General features: G+C 34.9%; 3 protein-coding genes across 3 annotated transcripts in view; 1 reads left to right on the top strand and 2 right to left on the bottom strand.

Annotated features, from left to right (window-relative positions):
* Window positions 1-10: 10 nt before the first annotated feature.
* On the bottom strand, window positions 11-3,521 carry LOC134256840 (isoaspartyl peptidase/L-asparaginase-like). Its single transcript, XM_062739505.1, has 7 exons — window positions 2,823-3,521; window positions 2,485-2,706; window positions 1,562-1,704; window positions 1,280-1,440; window positions 621-781; window positions 439-549; window positions 11-321 (listed from the first exon to the last, which is right to left on the bottom strand). Exons 2-7 carry the CDS (start codon window positions 2,687-2,689, stop codon window positions 119-121), a joined length of 984 nt encoding a protein of 327 aa, XP_062595489.1. The 5' UTR covers window positions 2,690-2,706; window positions 2,823-3,521; the 3' UTR covers window positions 11-118.
* A 954-nt stretch (window positions 3,522-4,475) lies between these two features.
* LOC134256838 (uncharacterized) lies at window positions 4,476-5,035 on the bottom strand. The gene is made up of 2 exons (XM_062739503.1): window positions 4,788-5,035; window positions 4,476-4,712 (listed from the first exon to the last, which is right to left on the bottom strand). Exons 1-2 carry the CDS (start codon window positions 4,999-5,001, stop codon window positions 4,606-4,608), a joined length of 321 nt encoding a protein of 106 aa, XP_062595487.1. The 5' UTR covers window positions 5,002-5,035; the 3' UTR covers window positions 4,476-4,605.
* A 160-nt stretch (window positions 5,036-5,195) lies between these two features.
* LOC134256837 (ciliated left-right organizer metallopeptidase-like) overlaps window positions 5,196-15,045 on the top strand; it is an 18,567-nt gene continuing 8,717 nt past the window's right edge. Inside the window, exons 1-3 of the mRNA XM_062739502.1 lie at window positions 5,196-5,534; window positions 5,883-5,964; window positions 6,710-6,770. Coding sequence (XP_062595486.1) covers window positions 5,318-5,534; window positions 5,883-5,964; window positions 6,710-6,770 — 360 coding nt within the window. The 5' untranslated portion in view covers window positions 5,196-5,317. The remainder of the gene's footprint in view (window positions 5,535-5,882; window positions 5,965-6,709; window positions 6,771-15,045) is intronic.

Genomic DNA, 15,045 nt, shown 5'->3' with positions numbered 1-15,045 from the left:
AAAAAATAAATTGATCAATATTATCCTTGCTTTCAGTTCTTTATAGTGATTGTTGGTCATAACTCAGTATAATTGGTTGGTGTTCTTAAGTTGTATTAACAGCTTCAAAGTTGATTATCTAGATGTCCTCAACAAAGTCCTCCCCCGAGTTCAGTCCATAGTGGAGTTTTCCAGCCTTTATCCAGGCCCATGCCATGCGTTCTGTGGTGAAATGTTTCCCTATATCCCCACCCTTACTGACTGCCACCACCCCACCAGAGCCCTGTACACGCCTGTTCATCTTCTGAAGGGCGGCCTCGGATGCCTCTTGTGCTGACATACCTATATATTCAATGAAAATTCATCATTGTATACAGCAATAAGCATACATGAGAGGAAATTTATCAATCACTTATGGGGTAAAATGTAGTAATGATAATAAAAGAAATGAGTATTCACCCTCCTCTATACGATGAGTAACTTCCCTTGCCAGACATACTTTGGTGATGGATTCACCATGGCCTGTTGTCGACACCGCCCCAGAATCATTGTCAGCATATGCTCCAGAACCTGTGAAAATTACACTTCAGTATCATAATCATCAATATTTATAGAAGTCGATCCTTGTCAGTTGAACATACCTACAATTGGACTGTCTCCCACGCGCCCCGGTCGTTTGGCTGTGATGCCACCGGTAGAAGTGGCAGCCGCTGTGTTTCCAAACTTGTCGAGGGCCACCGCGCCCACCGTGTCGTGACCTATTGTGTCACAAACGCTGGAATCCACGGGAGTCTCTTCAGCTCTGAAATTGTCGTGATTGAAGTGCTTACGTTGAATATTTTACATCTGGTAAAGGCATTCACATGTAATACAACCAAAATCTTTAGTTGAAAAAAAAAATAATCGAATGGACAGAGGAGCAGATTGTCAATTGGTAAGGATAAGCTTATTGTTGATTACACATTTACAATGTACAGAGAAAGAAAAAAGAAAGTGCACAAAATGCACGGTATAATTCTACCCACTCGTGTGTTGATGCCAAAAAATCTGACAACTAAAAGAAGAACAGACCCATTCCTAAAGTTCTGCATATATATTTATATACATGTATTTTCAGTATTTAGCTCGATTTATTGTCAGTGGGAAATTTCGTGTATATGCGATATATGCCCCCCCCCCCCCCCCCCCCCCCGGTTTCGACGCCTATGTTAATTTCAATGACTTCAAAAATATATGTAAAGGGATTGTAAAAAGTTATTTTCGTAGATTCATTCATGTGTAAGATTTTTTTTTAATGAACCTGTTTCTGAACAGCGCGTTGACGGTAGTTTTGAATTTCATGAAATGGCGCCATTCCTCGCGCGCATCTTCTGTTACTAGGCTGTCTGTGGGTACTGTATGTATTCCTATCTCCTCGGCAAACTCATTGGCGCCTTGTCCAACCAGGAGGGTGTGGTCCGTCTAGGAGAGAATTAAAAATATATCAGCTCTAAACCAGTTTGATACATATTAATTTCCTACTAATTGATAGTCACACTAGTATTCAAAGTATTTGTCAGAAGTTGACTAGAAGTGAATTTACTTTCTCCATAACGGCCCTGGCGAGAGATACGGGGTTCTTTATATTTTGAACACAAGCAACAGAACCACACTGAAGCTGTCGTCCATCCATAATCACCGAATCCATCTCAACTTCTCCCTTAGTATTCAAAACCGATCCTGTACCTTGAGAATTATATAAAGTTAGTATAGTAGGTTGACTTGATTCTCTTGGATCAGTTATACATACACATCTTAATGATCTTATACCATTCAATTCTTGAAGTGGAATTTCAGGGATAGGTCATAGGCGTCGGAACCGGGGGGTTAGTGCGGCTTAGCCCTCCCCCGGGCGTCGGAAGCAATTTGAAAGGGGGGCTAATCGAAAGGGGGGCTAAAACAACAAAAAAGGTAAATCCCAATTTTCAATACCTATATAAGGTCTATTTTTGCAAAATTGAAAATTTTACTTTTTTTTGTTGGTTTAGCCCTCCCACTTTCAATTTGCTTCCGACGCCTATGTAGGTGGATAATTTATTTCCATAGTGGAGGACAGATTATTTACCCCAAGGAAATTGAGGTAAGAGTTTTTAAATTTTTCTTCATCAAAAAGATTTGACAATTAAACCAAACAAGCTCTATAATATTATTGCGATGGAGGGAAAGAGACTTTTTGCCCCCCCCCCCAAACAGTGACACACGCGCGCGCACTAAATCGGCGATCTCTTTGTGCGGGATTTAAATTTTAATTGATTTGAAAAAAGCAAATAACGTTTTTAACTTTTTCAATGCTTGTCATTTTCGAAAAATTTCCTTGTGTCAGATGTCGCCAATAAATGAAGAATATTTTTAAAACGAATTAAGAGTTATAGATTGGGGGACTACATGTAGTAACAGATTCGGAATTTTGAATTTTATTAGATTGGATTTTTCCATTATATAGATTTGACAGAGATCTACTAAAACCTGCGTCAAAGGCCGGACAGTCCTCCATGACCAGGACAGCTGCTTCCACTGCGTCCACGGCGGTCCCCCCTCTTTTCAGGACCCCATACCCAGCACGTGCCGCCGAGCAGACGCCGTCGACACTAGCAGACGACAGTTTGTCCGGAATAGCCCAAGCTCCACCATGGATTACCACAATGGGTTCACAGGTCGAGAGATTGGCCATTCTGTATCCTGTATTTTCTGGAATAAATTCTTCAAAGTTATTCAATTCAAAATATTATTTTAAACTCATAAGCCATAAGGGTTAATGAAATAAGAACAGATTGGTTATAATTAAATGTTAATTAAATACATACCTAACTGTACCTACTAGTATATAGCGTCTAGTCCGATATTTTATAAACTAGGTCATCAAGCTTAGGCCAAGTTAAATAAATGTCCTGTTTATTTTTTGCAACTAAACAATCATAAAAAGATTCCTGAGGATATTGTGAGTACAGATGTACTAGACTCGGGAAGAGCATGATGAGGCTTAGGTCGACATCAATTAAGTCTCGTGGTTCTCGGGAGAAGTTTAATTACCGACTCGTCGTACTACTCTAGTACTACCCACTCCTTTATGGGAATAAAACCTGGAAAAAAAGACTTGTTTGTAAAACACTGGTGCCCCCGTATGGCAAGTTATAGCGGAGGCTAAACTTTCTCAAATGCAAATCAAATTTGTTGGTACCCAAAAGTAAAGTCTTCCCTCAAAAAATATTCATGTGAAATATGACGGCTTTACCACCCTTTCCTGTCCAAAATACACATTAGATTTACCGGTAATTAATAAATCAAATTTTGTTGGTGTGTCTGTATTCTACGGAAGCCCATTTAGGACCTATCAAAAATATTTATAAATTCGATAAAACGAATTGTCGACTTTGATCCACCGGTGGCAATTAATGGAAATTATACATTACTGCTCTCATAATGGTTCAAAATATCTGCCGTTTTCCAGGTTTTTTCCAAAATTTTGATTTCCTTACACGTAAAATGTCCCCCCCCCCCTAAAAAAAAAAGGAACACGTCAGATACATGTATTTCGAAATACACTGTACTCTCATTATTGATAGAAATATCATTTCAGTTCGATATGAATTGAAAAGTATTTGATTTGATGCAGGCATCAATTCAATAAATCTCCGTGAAATTAGTCTAGACTAAAAATAATTTGGACTGCAATTGGAGAGAACTCGGTTCAAAATTGTTGTCTCAACGATTTCGTGGAGCAATTTTCACATGTGTATTTTTGTGACAAGACATTTCTTTGGGTACCATCTTTGACCTTTTGACATTGACTCATAGTTTGACCCACTTTTAGACAAAAAATTCCAAATTTTACTTTCATATTTCACATATGTGTTCTTTGTGGCAAGACCTTTCATTGGATACCAACAACCTTGACCTTCAAGATTTCCATACTTTTTGAAAATTTTTAAAATTTGCATAACTTTTGAACGGTAAGGGCTAGGGCTTTCATACTTCAGATATGTAATCCTTTTGAGAAGACCCTTCATTGGATACCAAGAACTTTGACCTTGACCTACTTTTACAAACCTCAACCATAATTTTTGAAGGGTTAGGTCTTTCATACCTCACACATACATTTAATCCTTGTGACAAGACTAAACTTTAAATTTGGCCATAACATTTAAATGGTTAGGATGAGGGCTTTCATATTTCACATATGTAGTCCTTGTAACATTAGACCTTTCTTAAGAAACCAACAACTTTGACCCTTTGACCTTGGAGTTTGACTACCTTTCAAAAACTTATCCTTGGTCATAATTTTAACAGTTGGTGCTGGGGCTTTCATATTTCACAACTGTATTTCTTGTGAGAAAACCCTACTTATGGTACCAATATATTTAATTTGCATTTAAGAAAAGTTTTATCTTTGCTATGTTGCCATACGGAGGCATCAGTGTTTCACAAACACATTTTGTTGAAAAGAAAAGGAATATTGATTTGAAAGAATATGTTTTAATACAAAATGACCAGTAATTTCATACAATAATATGTACAATTTAATGATTTTTATTTAGTGTAAGATAATAATAGGCCCTATGGTTAGGAGATTTTTAAAATCTCATCCAGTCACTGTTTCAGTCTTTTAGCCTGAGGGACATTTGGTTCCGAATCAACAGGATCGACATCTTCATCTTCTTCATCATCATCACTCATATCTTCGTCATCAGCTGATTCTGAAATGAATAAAGGAAAAGTAACAACGGCACAGACAAAGTAAGAAATCAGGCTGATGATAAACAGTGTCTTACCATTCTGTTTAGATCCATTGTTTACATTCGTAACATTTCTTTCCTCCTCAACCAGCGTTGTAAGGTACACGTTAACTTCATTTTGTAAAGCTACACAATTTTTATGTAAAATATTTAAGCATTCTGTTGAGTTATTTGAATCACATGATTTACTAAATCGTTTTGTTTCGCCTGTTTTTAGCGTCACTATAAAATTCAATGTTGTCTCACTCATGTCTATTTTCACTTTCTATTTTTGGTTTAGTAATATGAGTAAGTCGTACAAATAGTTTGAATGTTTTGGCAATTAATTTTTCAATTACTTTGGTTAAATGGGGACTTTGGCATGTAAGCTATATCTTATAGTTTATCATATAATCTATAAAATAATTTCAATTGAAAAAAACATTCATAAAGTATAAAAATAATAAATATTTATAAAATCGAAAGAATGATCGAACGCATTGTAAGCAGAAAGTGAAAGTACAATCAGACGAGTCTTGCCTGTACAAATCTTTGTTGACGTTGATATCTGATATCCTAGTACACAAATGGTTCTGGGTAATTTCTTACAATTTTTCAAATATATACTTTTGATCTGTATAGCCAGTAGAATTAGTGACACTTATAAACCCAAAGAAATTGTCAATTTGAGGGGAATTAGGATTCACGCTCATTACATGAAGTTAGAGATGAGTGACAAGGAGAAGAAAAAGTTAAGATATGCTTTGGACATCGTCACAAGAAAAGTATCATCCATCCTTAAGGGTTCGTATTGCATCATAATTATAAAATAAATTCAAAACTAAAGAAATTTTTCAAGACTACGTCAACCCAGTTTTATGATTTTTGGTCGAAAACTGCAAAATTTCAGATACCCAGTGTTTTCCCTTTATTTCAAAGTAAAAGATTAGAGATTAGTTGTAACTTTGAGCTGAGAACGAGGTTTATGAACAAAATCTCTTTGGACCTTACAACATTTTTTTAAATTTCAAATTAAGCAACATTTTTGTCAAGCAATGCGGTCAATTTGGCCGGTTGCTGAGTCATAGGGAAAACACTGGATATCATATGATAATTGTGTTCTTATTTTATAAATTACATTGTTGTTTGTAGTTATACCAATAGAGGGACCATTGCTGTTGAAAAGAAAGGGCGGATGTTTCAAAAAATGGACACAAGGCAGAAATATAGATAAGTATGCAATAAAATCAATTTTAATATAATTGATTTCTATTTGATAGAGCATTCCCTGTTAGCTCTTTAACCACCGAGGTAATGAGACCAAAATTGGCAATTAACTAAATGATGAACATGCACATACCTGTAAACCCAGTGACATATTTATTATACCCCAGCTTGAAAAGTGGGAGGGTACTGTATACAGGGAAATTTTCATCCCCGTTTAATTTTCGCCCCTTTCGCCCTCGTCGGAAGTGGGCGAATTTAAAATAGCCGAATTCAAAGTAAACAGTATAATATCTGAATCAAAAATCTTTCTGGGCGAATTTAAAACGGGGAAAACTTGTTTCAGAACCTGAAAGGGTGAAAATAACACGGGGCAAAAATAACCCTGTATACAGTATATAGTGATCGGGTGTCGGTCCATCCATTCATCTCCATGTACTTGTACGTTTGTCCAATCTTTTACACTTTGGGGTACCCATCTCTCATCTGCAACTCCTTCTCTCACAGAATGAAATTTAATGAGACTTTCACAGAATGTTTGTTACATAGTGCCCTTGTGACCTCATCTTTAATTTGTCATGAATCTAACACTACCACACATACAACTGTAAAAATTTTACATGAATAACTAAATTTTATCATTTAACAATTTTGATTGAGTGATTCAGAAATATTATTAGTTATGTGTTTTTTTCCAAATGACTAAGTACTTGTACTATTATAATTTGTTTCATAATTCCATGATTTTTGTATAGATGCAGATTTTATGACAGAAAATATCCTGCCGTTGGAGAGCTATGTTCAAATGAAATTGAGGTAAGCACATTACATCTGTACTATCAAACTTCATTGTTTCAAACTTGATGGGAGCAAAAAATAACTCAGTTTAACTGAGCTCAAGGGTTTAAGTTAAGTACAGTGGAGCCTCATTTATCCGGACTCTTTGGTTCCTAGTCAATTTGTCCGGATATGTGAAGCGACCGGATACCTGAATCACCAGTTAAACAAGAGTTACAAGACAATATAACATTTACAAATTACGCCCCGGATATCTGAGGGTCCACTGTATATGTCACTTTGCCCAAGAATTAACTAGTGTTAATTGTAACGGGGACCATTACAGATGTTCCCCAGACGCTCCTCAACTCCATTTTTGTGCCTAATTCCTGTAAGACATTTTTGAAATATGATCAGTATTGACAGATTTCATCAAAGAATTATTAAAGCTACAATGATATAAACTATATATCATTTAATGCATTGTACGCGCTAGCACGTGCATGCACATGCAAGATGATCATGGCATGTTGTTTAAACTATTAACATATCTATATTTTGTAAGAATCAATAAAAAATCTGTAAAAAATACATGCTACTGTTTTTCAAATATATTGGTCATTTTGCGTATTTCACGAGCGCACTTACATACATGCATGTTCATGCATTCAATTTTGATAGTACCATAATGTAGGAATAAATTATACCTAATAATATTCTAAATTTCATCTCGTTTTGTTGAAAACGAAGAAAGTTATAGGCATTCAAAGTTTCAGCCAATCAGATTGTAGCACACATGCATGCACATGCTTTCATGATAATTCTTATATATCATGCTGTTAATCTTCATAATGTATAAGCATGTTGAACATTTCAAAGGATTCTGTCGAAAAACGAGAAAGATATTGATCGAGACTTTAATTTCAGCCAATCAGAGAGAAGCGCACGTGCATGCGCGTGAGATCTTGCTATTTTGACCATGTCCTCTTGTCTATGGAGTTTCAAAGCATTTCATTAAAAAAATTAAAAGTTACGTCTATATCAATTATATTGAACATTTCTCATGTTGCATGTGCGCGCTCTTGGAAGCACATGTGCATGCACATGCTTTCAAGATAATTTTTATATATCAGGCTGTAGATCTCCCTAATGTATGACTAAGTTAAAAATTTCCTACAATTCTGTCGAACAACAAGAAAGATATTGAGACTTTAGTTTCAGCCAATCAGAGTGAAGCGCACGTACATGCGCATGAGATCTTGCTATTTTGACCATATCATCTTGTCTATGCTACTAATATATCCTTATATTATGAGTCTCAAAGTATTTCATCAAGAATTGAAAAAGTTACCTCTATATCAATTATATTGATCATTTCTCGTGTTGCACGTGCGCGCTCTTGCAAACATGTGCACGCAAAATGACCTTGGTTCCACAAATCTACATAACATGCCTAGTGACCCTAAAAAGGATTCACCTTAATCAAATGTGTAGTTTAAAAGATCACTTGCGGAAAAGATTTTCTTAGGAAAAAGAAAAATGAAGTATTTAATCCAAAAGTGTTAAAATACGCTCATTCAAGTGTAATTTTTATTTAACTCATTTCACGTGCACGCACGTGCATACATGCATGAGCATGGGGATCATATCTTCTTGCAGAAATCCATTACATCTATCTGTGTTCTAAATCCGACCCCGTTTGGTTGAAAACCAAGGGAGTTATAGCTGTTTAAAGTTTCAGCCAATCAGATTGCAGCGCACGTACACGCACGTGTATGCATGTGCATGTTGACCACACCTTCTTGTAGAAGTCCATTATATCTATCTATGTTCCAAATCCCATCCTGTTTGGTTGAAAACCAAGGGAGTTATAGCTATTTAAAGTTTGAGCCAATCAGATTGCAGCGCATGTGCATGCACGTGTTTTCATAATAATTGTTATATATCATGTTGTAGGATATCCTAATGCATGGCTATGTTCAAAAGGATGTATTCACTTTAACAAAAGAATTGACCTATAGGAGAGAACAATTTCCCTGAAAAAGTGACATTTAAAAATTAATCTTTATTTTTTGTTTTCTAATGTATATATATCTAAATTTTTGAAATTTATATTTTATACCTAAAATTTATTATTTACAACTTTACAATAAACCTCCAAAGTTGACCGAAACACCATTTTGTCCGTAAAAGCGTCGATCTTTGCATGAATTTTGGCCTTAAAGTCCTTCAGGGCAGGCCTGCCCCTAAATAAAATTGTGGTATTTTGATAGGTTAAGTTGTAAGGAATAATTTAAGATAAGATTTTTTAGGGGCACCCCTGCCCTGGGGTCGAAATTAACAAAAAACCTACAAAAAATAAGGAAACCTGATTTTCATAATCTGCTTTAAATTTATGCCAAACATATTTAAAGTCTGACTAGCTCATTTGATATATATGCTGACTTTTACACCTTGGATACTTTCTTTTTAAAGTCGGGAGTTCGAATCCACCTGGTACAACACTTTTGAAGTTTTGAATTTCGCCTTTTCAAAGACTATTTTAATTTTTTTCAAAGACTTGTGTATTTTTCCTTCAATTATCTATCCTTTATGCATACCCATTCTTGATATAAGAAACACTAAAGAGATATCAAATCGTAACTATCCAATGTACAGTTTTCAGTCAGGGAACGAACCTCAGTATAAGCACACTTTCTCCGAGGACAAGAATAACTCACTATGTGTTACTCAATACAGGTATTCTTGGCAGCATTAAGCTGCAATGAATTTCAATTGTATATATTCCTTAGAATTTAATCACATTGATTTTGGCTACATATTTCAGTAAATGCACTCCCTTGGATTTCATTTAGGCCTATATAATTTGCACACATTAATGACATGTTTTTTTTATATCCACGGATAAATAGCATAGACATTAATAATAGAATTTCAGAGACAGTAGACATTATCTTTATGCACAAAAGAAGTAAAGAAGTAAAGACAAATATCAATTATTACATTTGGAGATAACAAACTCAGAAAATCAATGAAATGGTTGATCCTACCACTACTCACTGACATAAAGATTTAGGAAAAACAAATTGTTATATGTATTCAGCCTAATGTCATTAATTGGAACAGAAATCGACAAGCTTTTTGTAGAGAAAAAAACCAAGCCCAGTCCTATAGGTCAGATCCCTATTTATAATGAAGTGATCCTTTCAGAGGATTTCGTCAAAAAACAAGAAAGATATTGAGACTTTAGTTTCAGCCAATCAGAGCGAAGCGCACGTGCATGCGCGTGAGATCTTGTTATTTTGACCATGTCTTGTTGTCTATGCTACTAATATATCCTTATATTATGAGTTTCAAAGCATTTCATCAAAAATGTAAAAAATTACGCCTATATTAATTAAATCGGTCATTTCACCTGTTGCACGTGCACGTTCTTGCAAGGTTTTACCTAAGTCAGATGTGTAGTTTACAAGATCACTCCCGGACAAAAAAGTACCCAGGAAGAAGAAGAAGAAGAAGAAAAATAATAATATCTAGATGCGTTCTTGTTGCTGGTGCAACAAGCAGGTCTTCCGACCGATTTTCGTTAGAATTCTATGCTGCGTCATCCCATAAAATTTCAGAATGTATTTTTTTTTTTCATTTACGTTCATTTACAGCAGCCTCTTAACATATATCATGATTATTACAGGTATTCCTCAAAATATCTCAAAAATAGCTTGAAAAAATCGGGAAAATCTTCCATACATGTTAAAAAAGAGAGAAAAGTTATTTGCAACTGAAAAAAGACAAAAACAAAGAAAAAAAATTTCAACTCCCACAGCAGGATTCGAACCCTCGACAGTGGGACAAAGTTTGGTTTGGTCATATCTTTTCAACAGAGGCACGCATAAAGATACTAAATACATACTTAGAGTTCTCATAAGACACACTATAAACCCTGTGAATACTAAAGAAAAATATTGAAAAACAGAAAAGTTGAGAAATGTGACTTTTTGAATTCACTTCCGTTTGCGACCGGAAGTGCCGACCGGAAGTGCCGACGACGAAAAATAAAGGTCGTTCCCCATAATGGAGTTCGATGTTCTATCACCTCAGTGAGTTTCACTTTCATATCTTTAGCCGTTCTCGAGAAAACTCCTGGACAAAATGCCTTTTAAAAAATACAAAAAAAACCCCAAAAATGGAGAACGGAAGTGAATTTTGAAAAAATGAAAAACACGTCTAGAGATATTCTCATGATGCATCTTCCCTGAGAAAATCTTTGAAATCTGTCCACGCATAGCTGAGATATCGGCTGTACTATGAAAAAAGAATAATAATAATAACTAGAAACGAAACTCGTTGCGAGCAACGAGAGGTCTTCCGTCCGATTCAGAAAAAAACAACGTAAAATCAAACTGAAAAAGTGATTTTAAAAATCGGACACACGGCGGATCGAATCCGGGTCGCCAGCGTGAAAATCCGTTGCGGTACCCATTACACCTTTGGAAACCCGCTTCAAATTTAACATTTGAATATCGCGAGATTGCTTTTTTTTATTCCAACATACATTACATTTTTAAAAAAATTCAGTTTGGAATTGTAAAATGACAGCCAGCTTGCAAAACTTTTGTCAAGATGATCACATCGGAATTTGTAACTTGAATTTTAACAGTAATTTTTAGGATAGATAATCTATTAATGATGAACAGATGATACAGTTTTCTTTCCTTTTTTCGATATGTATTCAACTTTTTCTCCCATGCAACTCCATATACAGGCATGCCAATGTTATATATTTCTGCACTATTGTCGCCATTTGTCTACTACTAAGTCGGGTCATGATGCATTATTTCGTGTCAAACGTCACAAGTAGTTGTTAACGCTATTCCTTTGAAATGTTTGATTTATTTAATGGATGTGATAGCTTCTAATCAATGAAAATTAGAAATGTATGTTCTTATAACCAGAATTTCGAGCGTTAGAAAGTACGAGAATATTTATCACATTATACAAAAATAATTTCGTATACGGCCAAGTAACAATAAAGCTGTGAATTCGGTAAGATTTTCCACGAATTTTGTATCCTGTTTACCCCCAAAGTGGAGATGAGTTACTCGTTCATGAAAAGACTGGAATGTTTCACTGAAAAAAAATCACTCGTCCTCCGACGGTCAAGGAATCTGATACTATTTATGTCAATAACTTGCATTTATTACAAGAATATTTATAAAACTTTTAATAAACAATCTTTTAAAAATGTTTTTCTTATTTTTGTCTTTTCTATTCATTTAATATGTCACAAGCCTGCGTAAAGAAAAAATAAACAGAAGTCAAGTCATACTTCAGAAACATAGTGAATATTAAGTCAGGCAAGTTTCTTGAAAAGTATCATAACCATGGTTTAGGATAAGTTTTCCCTGGTGCAAAATAAAAGACTGAAGTCATCGTATTTCCACTTGTAGTCATGTTGTATTCTACTTTGAGATGCAGACAAAAGCGATTTCAATAGAAGTTTGAGGAAACCTCATGTTAAAAGTATACTCAATGCAACGTAATTGCGATGTAGCAATCAAAAGAATCCTTTACATTTCATAAATTTTTTTGTAGAAGTTTCGTTCATCTAAACGCTCAGCTGACCTTCTAGAACCCGACTTGTTTAATGGCGGAGTTTACCGAGACCGCCGCCATCTTGGACACGCTTCAGATTTTTAAATGCGAATATCTAGTGTGTGGATTGATCAATTCTTAGATAAATTATATATTAGGCCTTTCCAGTAGGGTCTTTATTACCATTAATTATATCAAAGAAAAATATTGAAAAACAAAAAAAGTTGAAATAGTGTACATTTTGAATTCACTTCCTGTAGCGACCGGAAGTACTTACGACGCAAACGAAGTCAAAATTGCACATTTATAACTCATGGTCTATCATCTCTAACAAGTCTCCAGTTAATATCTTTAGCCGTTTTTGAGAACACTCGAAGACAATATTGCATTTTAAAATCAGGAAATTGCCCATAACTTGGCACTGGTAGCGAATTTTCCAACAAACGGAATTTTATATAAAATTCATATGATGACCTATAATTCCTGAAATTTTCATTGAAATCCACCGAATAGTTTACGAGAAATCGCCTGCACAAAATTTTGTCTAAAAAAAAAGAATAATAATAATAATAATAATAACTAGAAACGATCTCGTTGCAAGCAACGAGTAGGTCTTCCGTCCGATTCCGAAAAATAACCCATAAAATCGAGCTGAAAATGGATTAAACATATTTTGGACACATTGGGAATTGATACGGGTCACGAGCATGAAAATCCAATACGCTTATCGATTACGCTATTGAACAACTACTCTTACTTCACTTGAATGTACATATAATTCTGCAACAGTTAATCTGTCTTGGAATTATGAAAGAAGGGTCACTATTCATAATTTCGCGCCAAACGCAACGAGTAAATCTTAGCGAATTTCTCTTGGAATGTTCATTTAGATAGGTGAGATAGCTTCAATCAAATAACAAAAGAGCGTTCTTATCGCCTAGCCTAAATTTTGAGGTGTGGAAAGTATAACACACACATGAAACATATCGTATATAGGCAAATAACACTAAAGCAGCGAAACAGCTATTAATTGGTAATTTTTCAATTTTCAATCACGAAAGTTGACTATGCCGATTACTTACACTTTCATGAAAAAGGTGGTATGTTTCACCAAAAAAAATGCCTCGATCGCCCTACGAGGGTCAAACCTTTTCGAAATAAGATTCTATTATCTTCAATAACTTGCATTGAGAAAATAAAATGTTTATATAGGTCAATTAAACGGTCTTTGAAAAATTGTTATCTTTAAAAATAAAATATTTTCTTATTGTAACAGTTGTCCTTTCTATTGATTTAATATGACACAAGTGTGCATGGGAAAACAGTGGTCACGTTTTTTACCTACTACATTCTTGAAAAACTATTAATTTTAACTATGATTTAAGCTATGTGTTACCGTTATGCAAAACAAAAGATATAGATATTGTACTTCGTTTGCACATCAATTCTTTTCTATTTCTACTTTGAGAAACAACCAAAACCAATTAAAGAAGACTTGTAAGTAGACCTTGGATAATAAATGTAGTTTGACACCGAATTGCAACGAACCTAGGCCTACGACGTGACAATCCAAGTATCCCTTCACATTTCATTGTTCCTTATGTTACTTTCGTTCAAGCAAACGCTCAGCTGCTTCTGTAAACCCCTATTGCGAAATGTCGGAATTGACAGAGACCGCCGCCATTAAGATCACGCTTCAGACTTTTGAATGTTAATATCTCGAGTTTGAATTCATCAATTTACAAACAAATTATATATTCAGCCTAATGAGAAATGTTTCTATCAACCATACTAATATGATTTGAAAATATTGAAAAACAAAAAAGTTTAAAAATTTGACTTTTTTTCTTTGCATGCCGTTACGACAGGAAGTAGAGACAACGTACAAAAGATCACGTCTTCGATAGTTCTTATCACGATCTATAATCCCTGAAAGTTCCACAGTGATATCTTTAACCGTTCTTTAGATTATCCACGAACAATATGTCAATTTAAAATCAGATAATTGTCCGTAACTTGGCACCAGAAAGGAATTTCCAAAAAATCTCCAGGATATAGTAACTGCATATAGCAACACATTGTTCCTGCAAATTTCATAAAAATCCATGCAGTGGTCTTCGAGAAATCACGTGCACAAAATTTGATGGTCAGAAATATTATAATTATAATGAGCTCAGGCGAGCTTCAACGCCTTTTGCGCTGGAAAGATATAGACTCAAAAAAGCAATTAAGCAATCCTTCCTCTATTTTCACTGAAAATCTCAAGTCAATATCTTCATTCGTTTTTTAGTGATTGCCCGGACAAGCTGACCCTTTTAAAATCAGTAAATCGTCCATATCTCACGACCGGAAGTGACGACGTACTTTTAAAAAATTTCCAATAAGGTTCAGACCAATATCTATCAGATCTGAAAGTTTCGTGAAAATCGACCAAGCCGTTTCCGAGAACTCGCTTGCACAAAAATCGGTAAGAAAAAAAATAAAAATAATAATAATAACTAGAGCAAAGCTCGTTGCAAAGCAACGAGTAGGTCTTCCGTCCTGTTTGACCGGAAGTAACTGTCATTTTTTTTAAAAAATGAGTAATAACGCCCAAAAATGGATTAAATACTCTAAATATATGTTAATTAATGCAAAAAAAAGCCAGTTTTTGCTACTTCCGGTTTGACCGGAAGTGATGACAACGGATGGAAAATTAATTTTTAAGCTCCCAGAGACATAT

Source organism: Saccostrea cucullata, unplaced genomic scaffold (assembly GCF_032062105.1).
Source record: "Saccostrea cucullata isolate Sc308-1 unplaced genomic scaffold, CSIRO_AGI_Scuc_v1 ctg8, whole genome shotgun sequence".
NCBI lineage: Eukaryota > Metazoa > Mollusca > Bivalvia > Ostreida > Ostreidae > Saccostrea > Saccostrea cuccullata.
This window is presented reverse-complemented; position numbering and strand designations above follow the sequence as displayed.

Excerpts from the sequence above, each read along its gene's own strand:
- LOC134256840 (XM_062739505.1), bottom strand. The coding sequence starts at position 2,689 with ATGGCCAATCTCTCGACCTGTGAACCCATTGTGGTAATCCATGGTGGA. Across the intron at positions 550-620 it reads GGGAGACAGTCCAATTGTAG|GTTCTGGAGCATATGCTGAC; the intron begins GTATGTTCAACT and ends TAATTTTCACAG. Across the intron at positions 322-438 it reads TACTCATCGTATAGAGGAGG|GTATGTCAGCACAAGAGGCA; the intron begins GTGAATACTCAT and ends TTGAATATATAG.
- LOC134256838 (XM_062739503.1), bottom strand. The coding sequence starts at position 5,001 with ATGAGTGAGACAACATTGAATTTTATAGTGACGCTAAAAACAGGCGAA. Across the intron at positions 4,713-4,787 it reads CAATGGATCTAAACAGAATG|AATCAGCTGATGACGAAGAT; the intron begins GTAAGACACTGT and ends TATTCATTTCAG.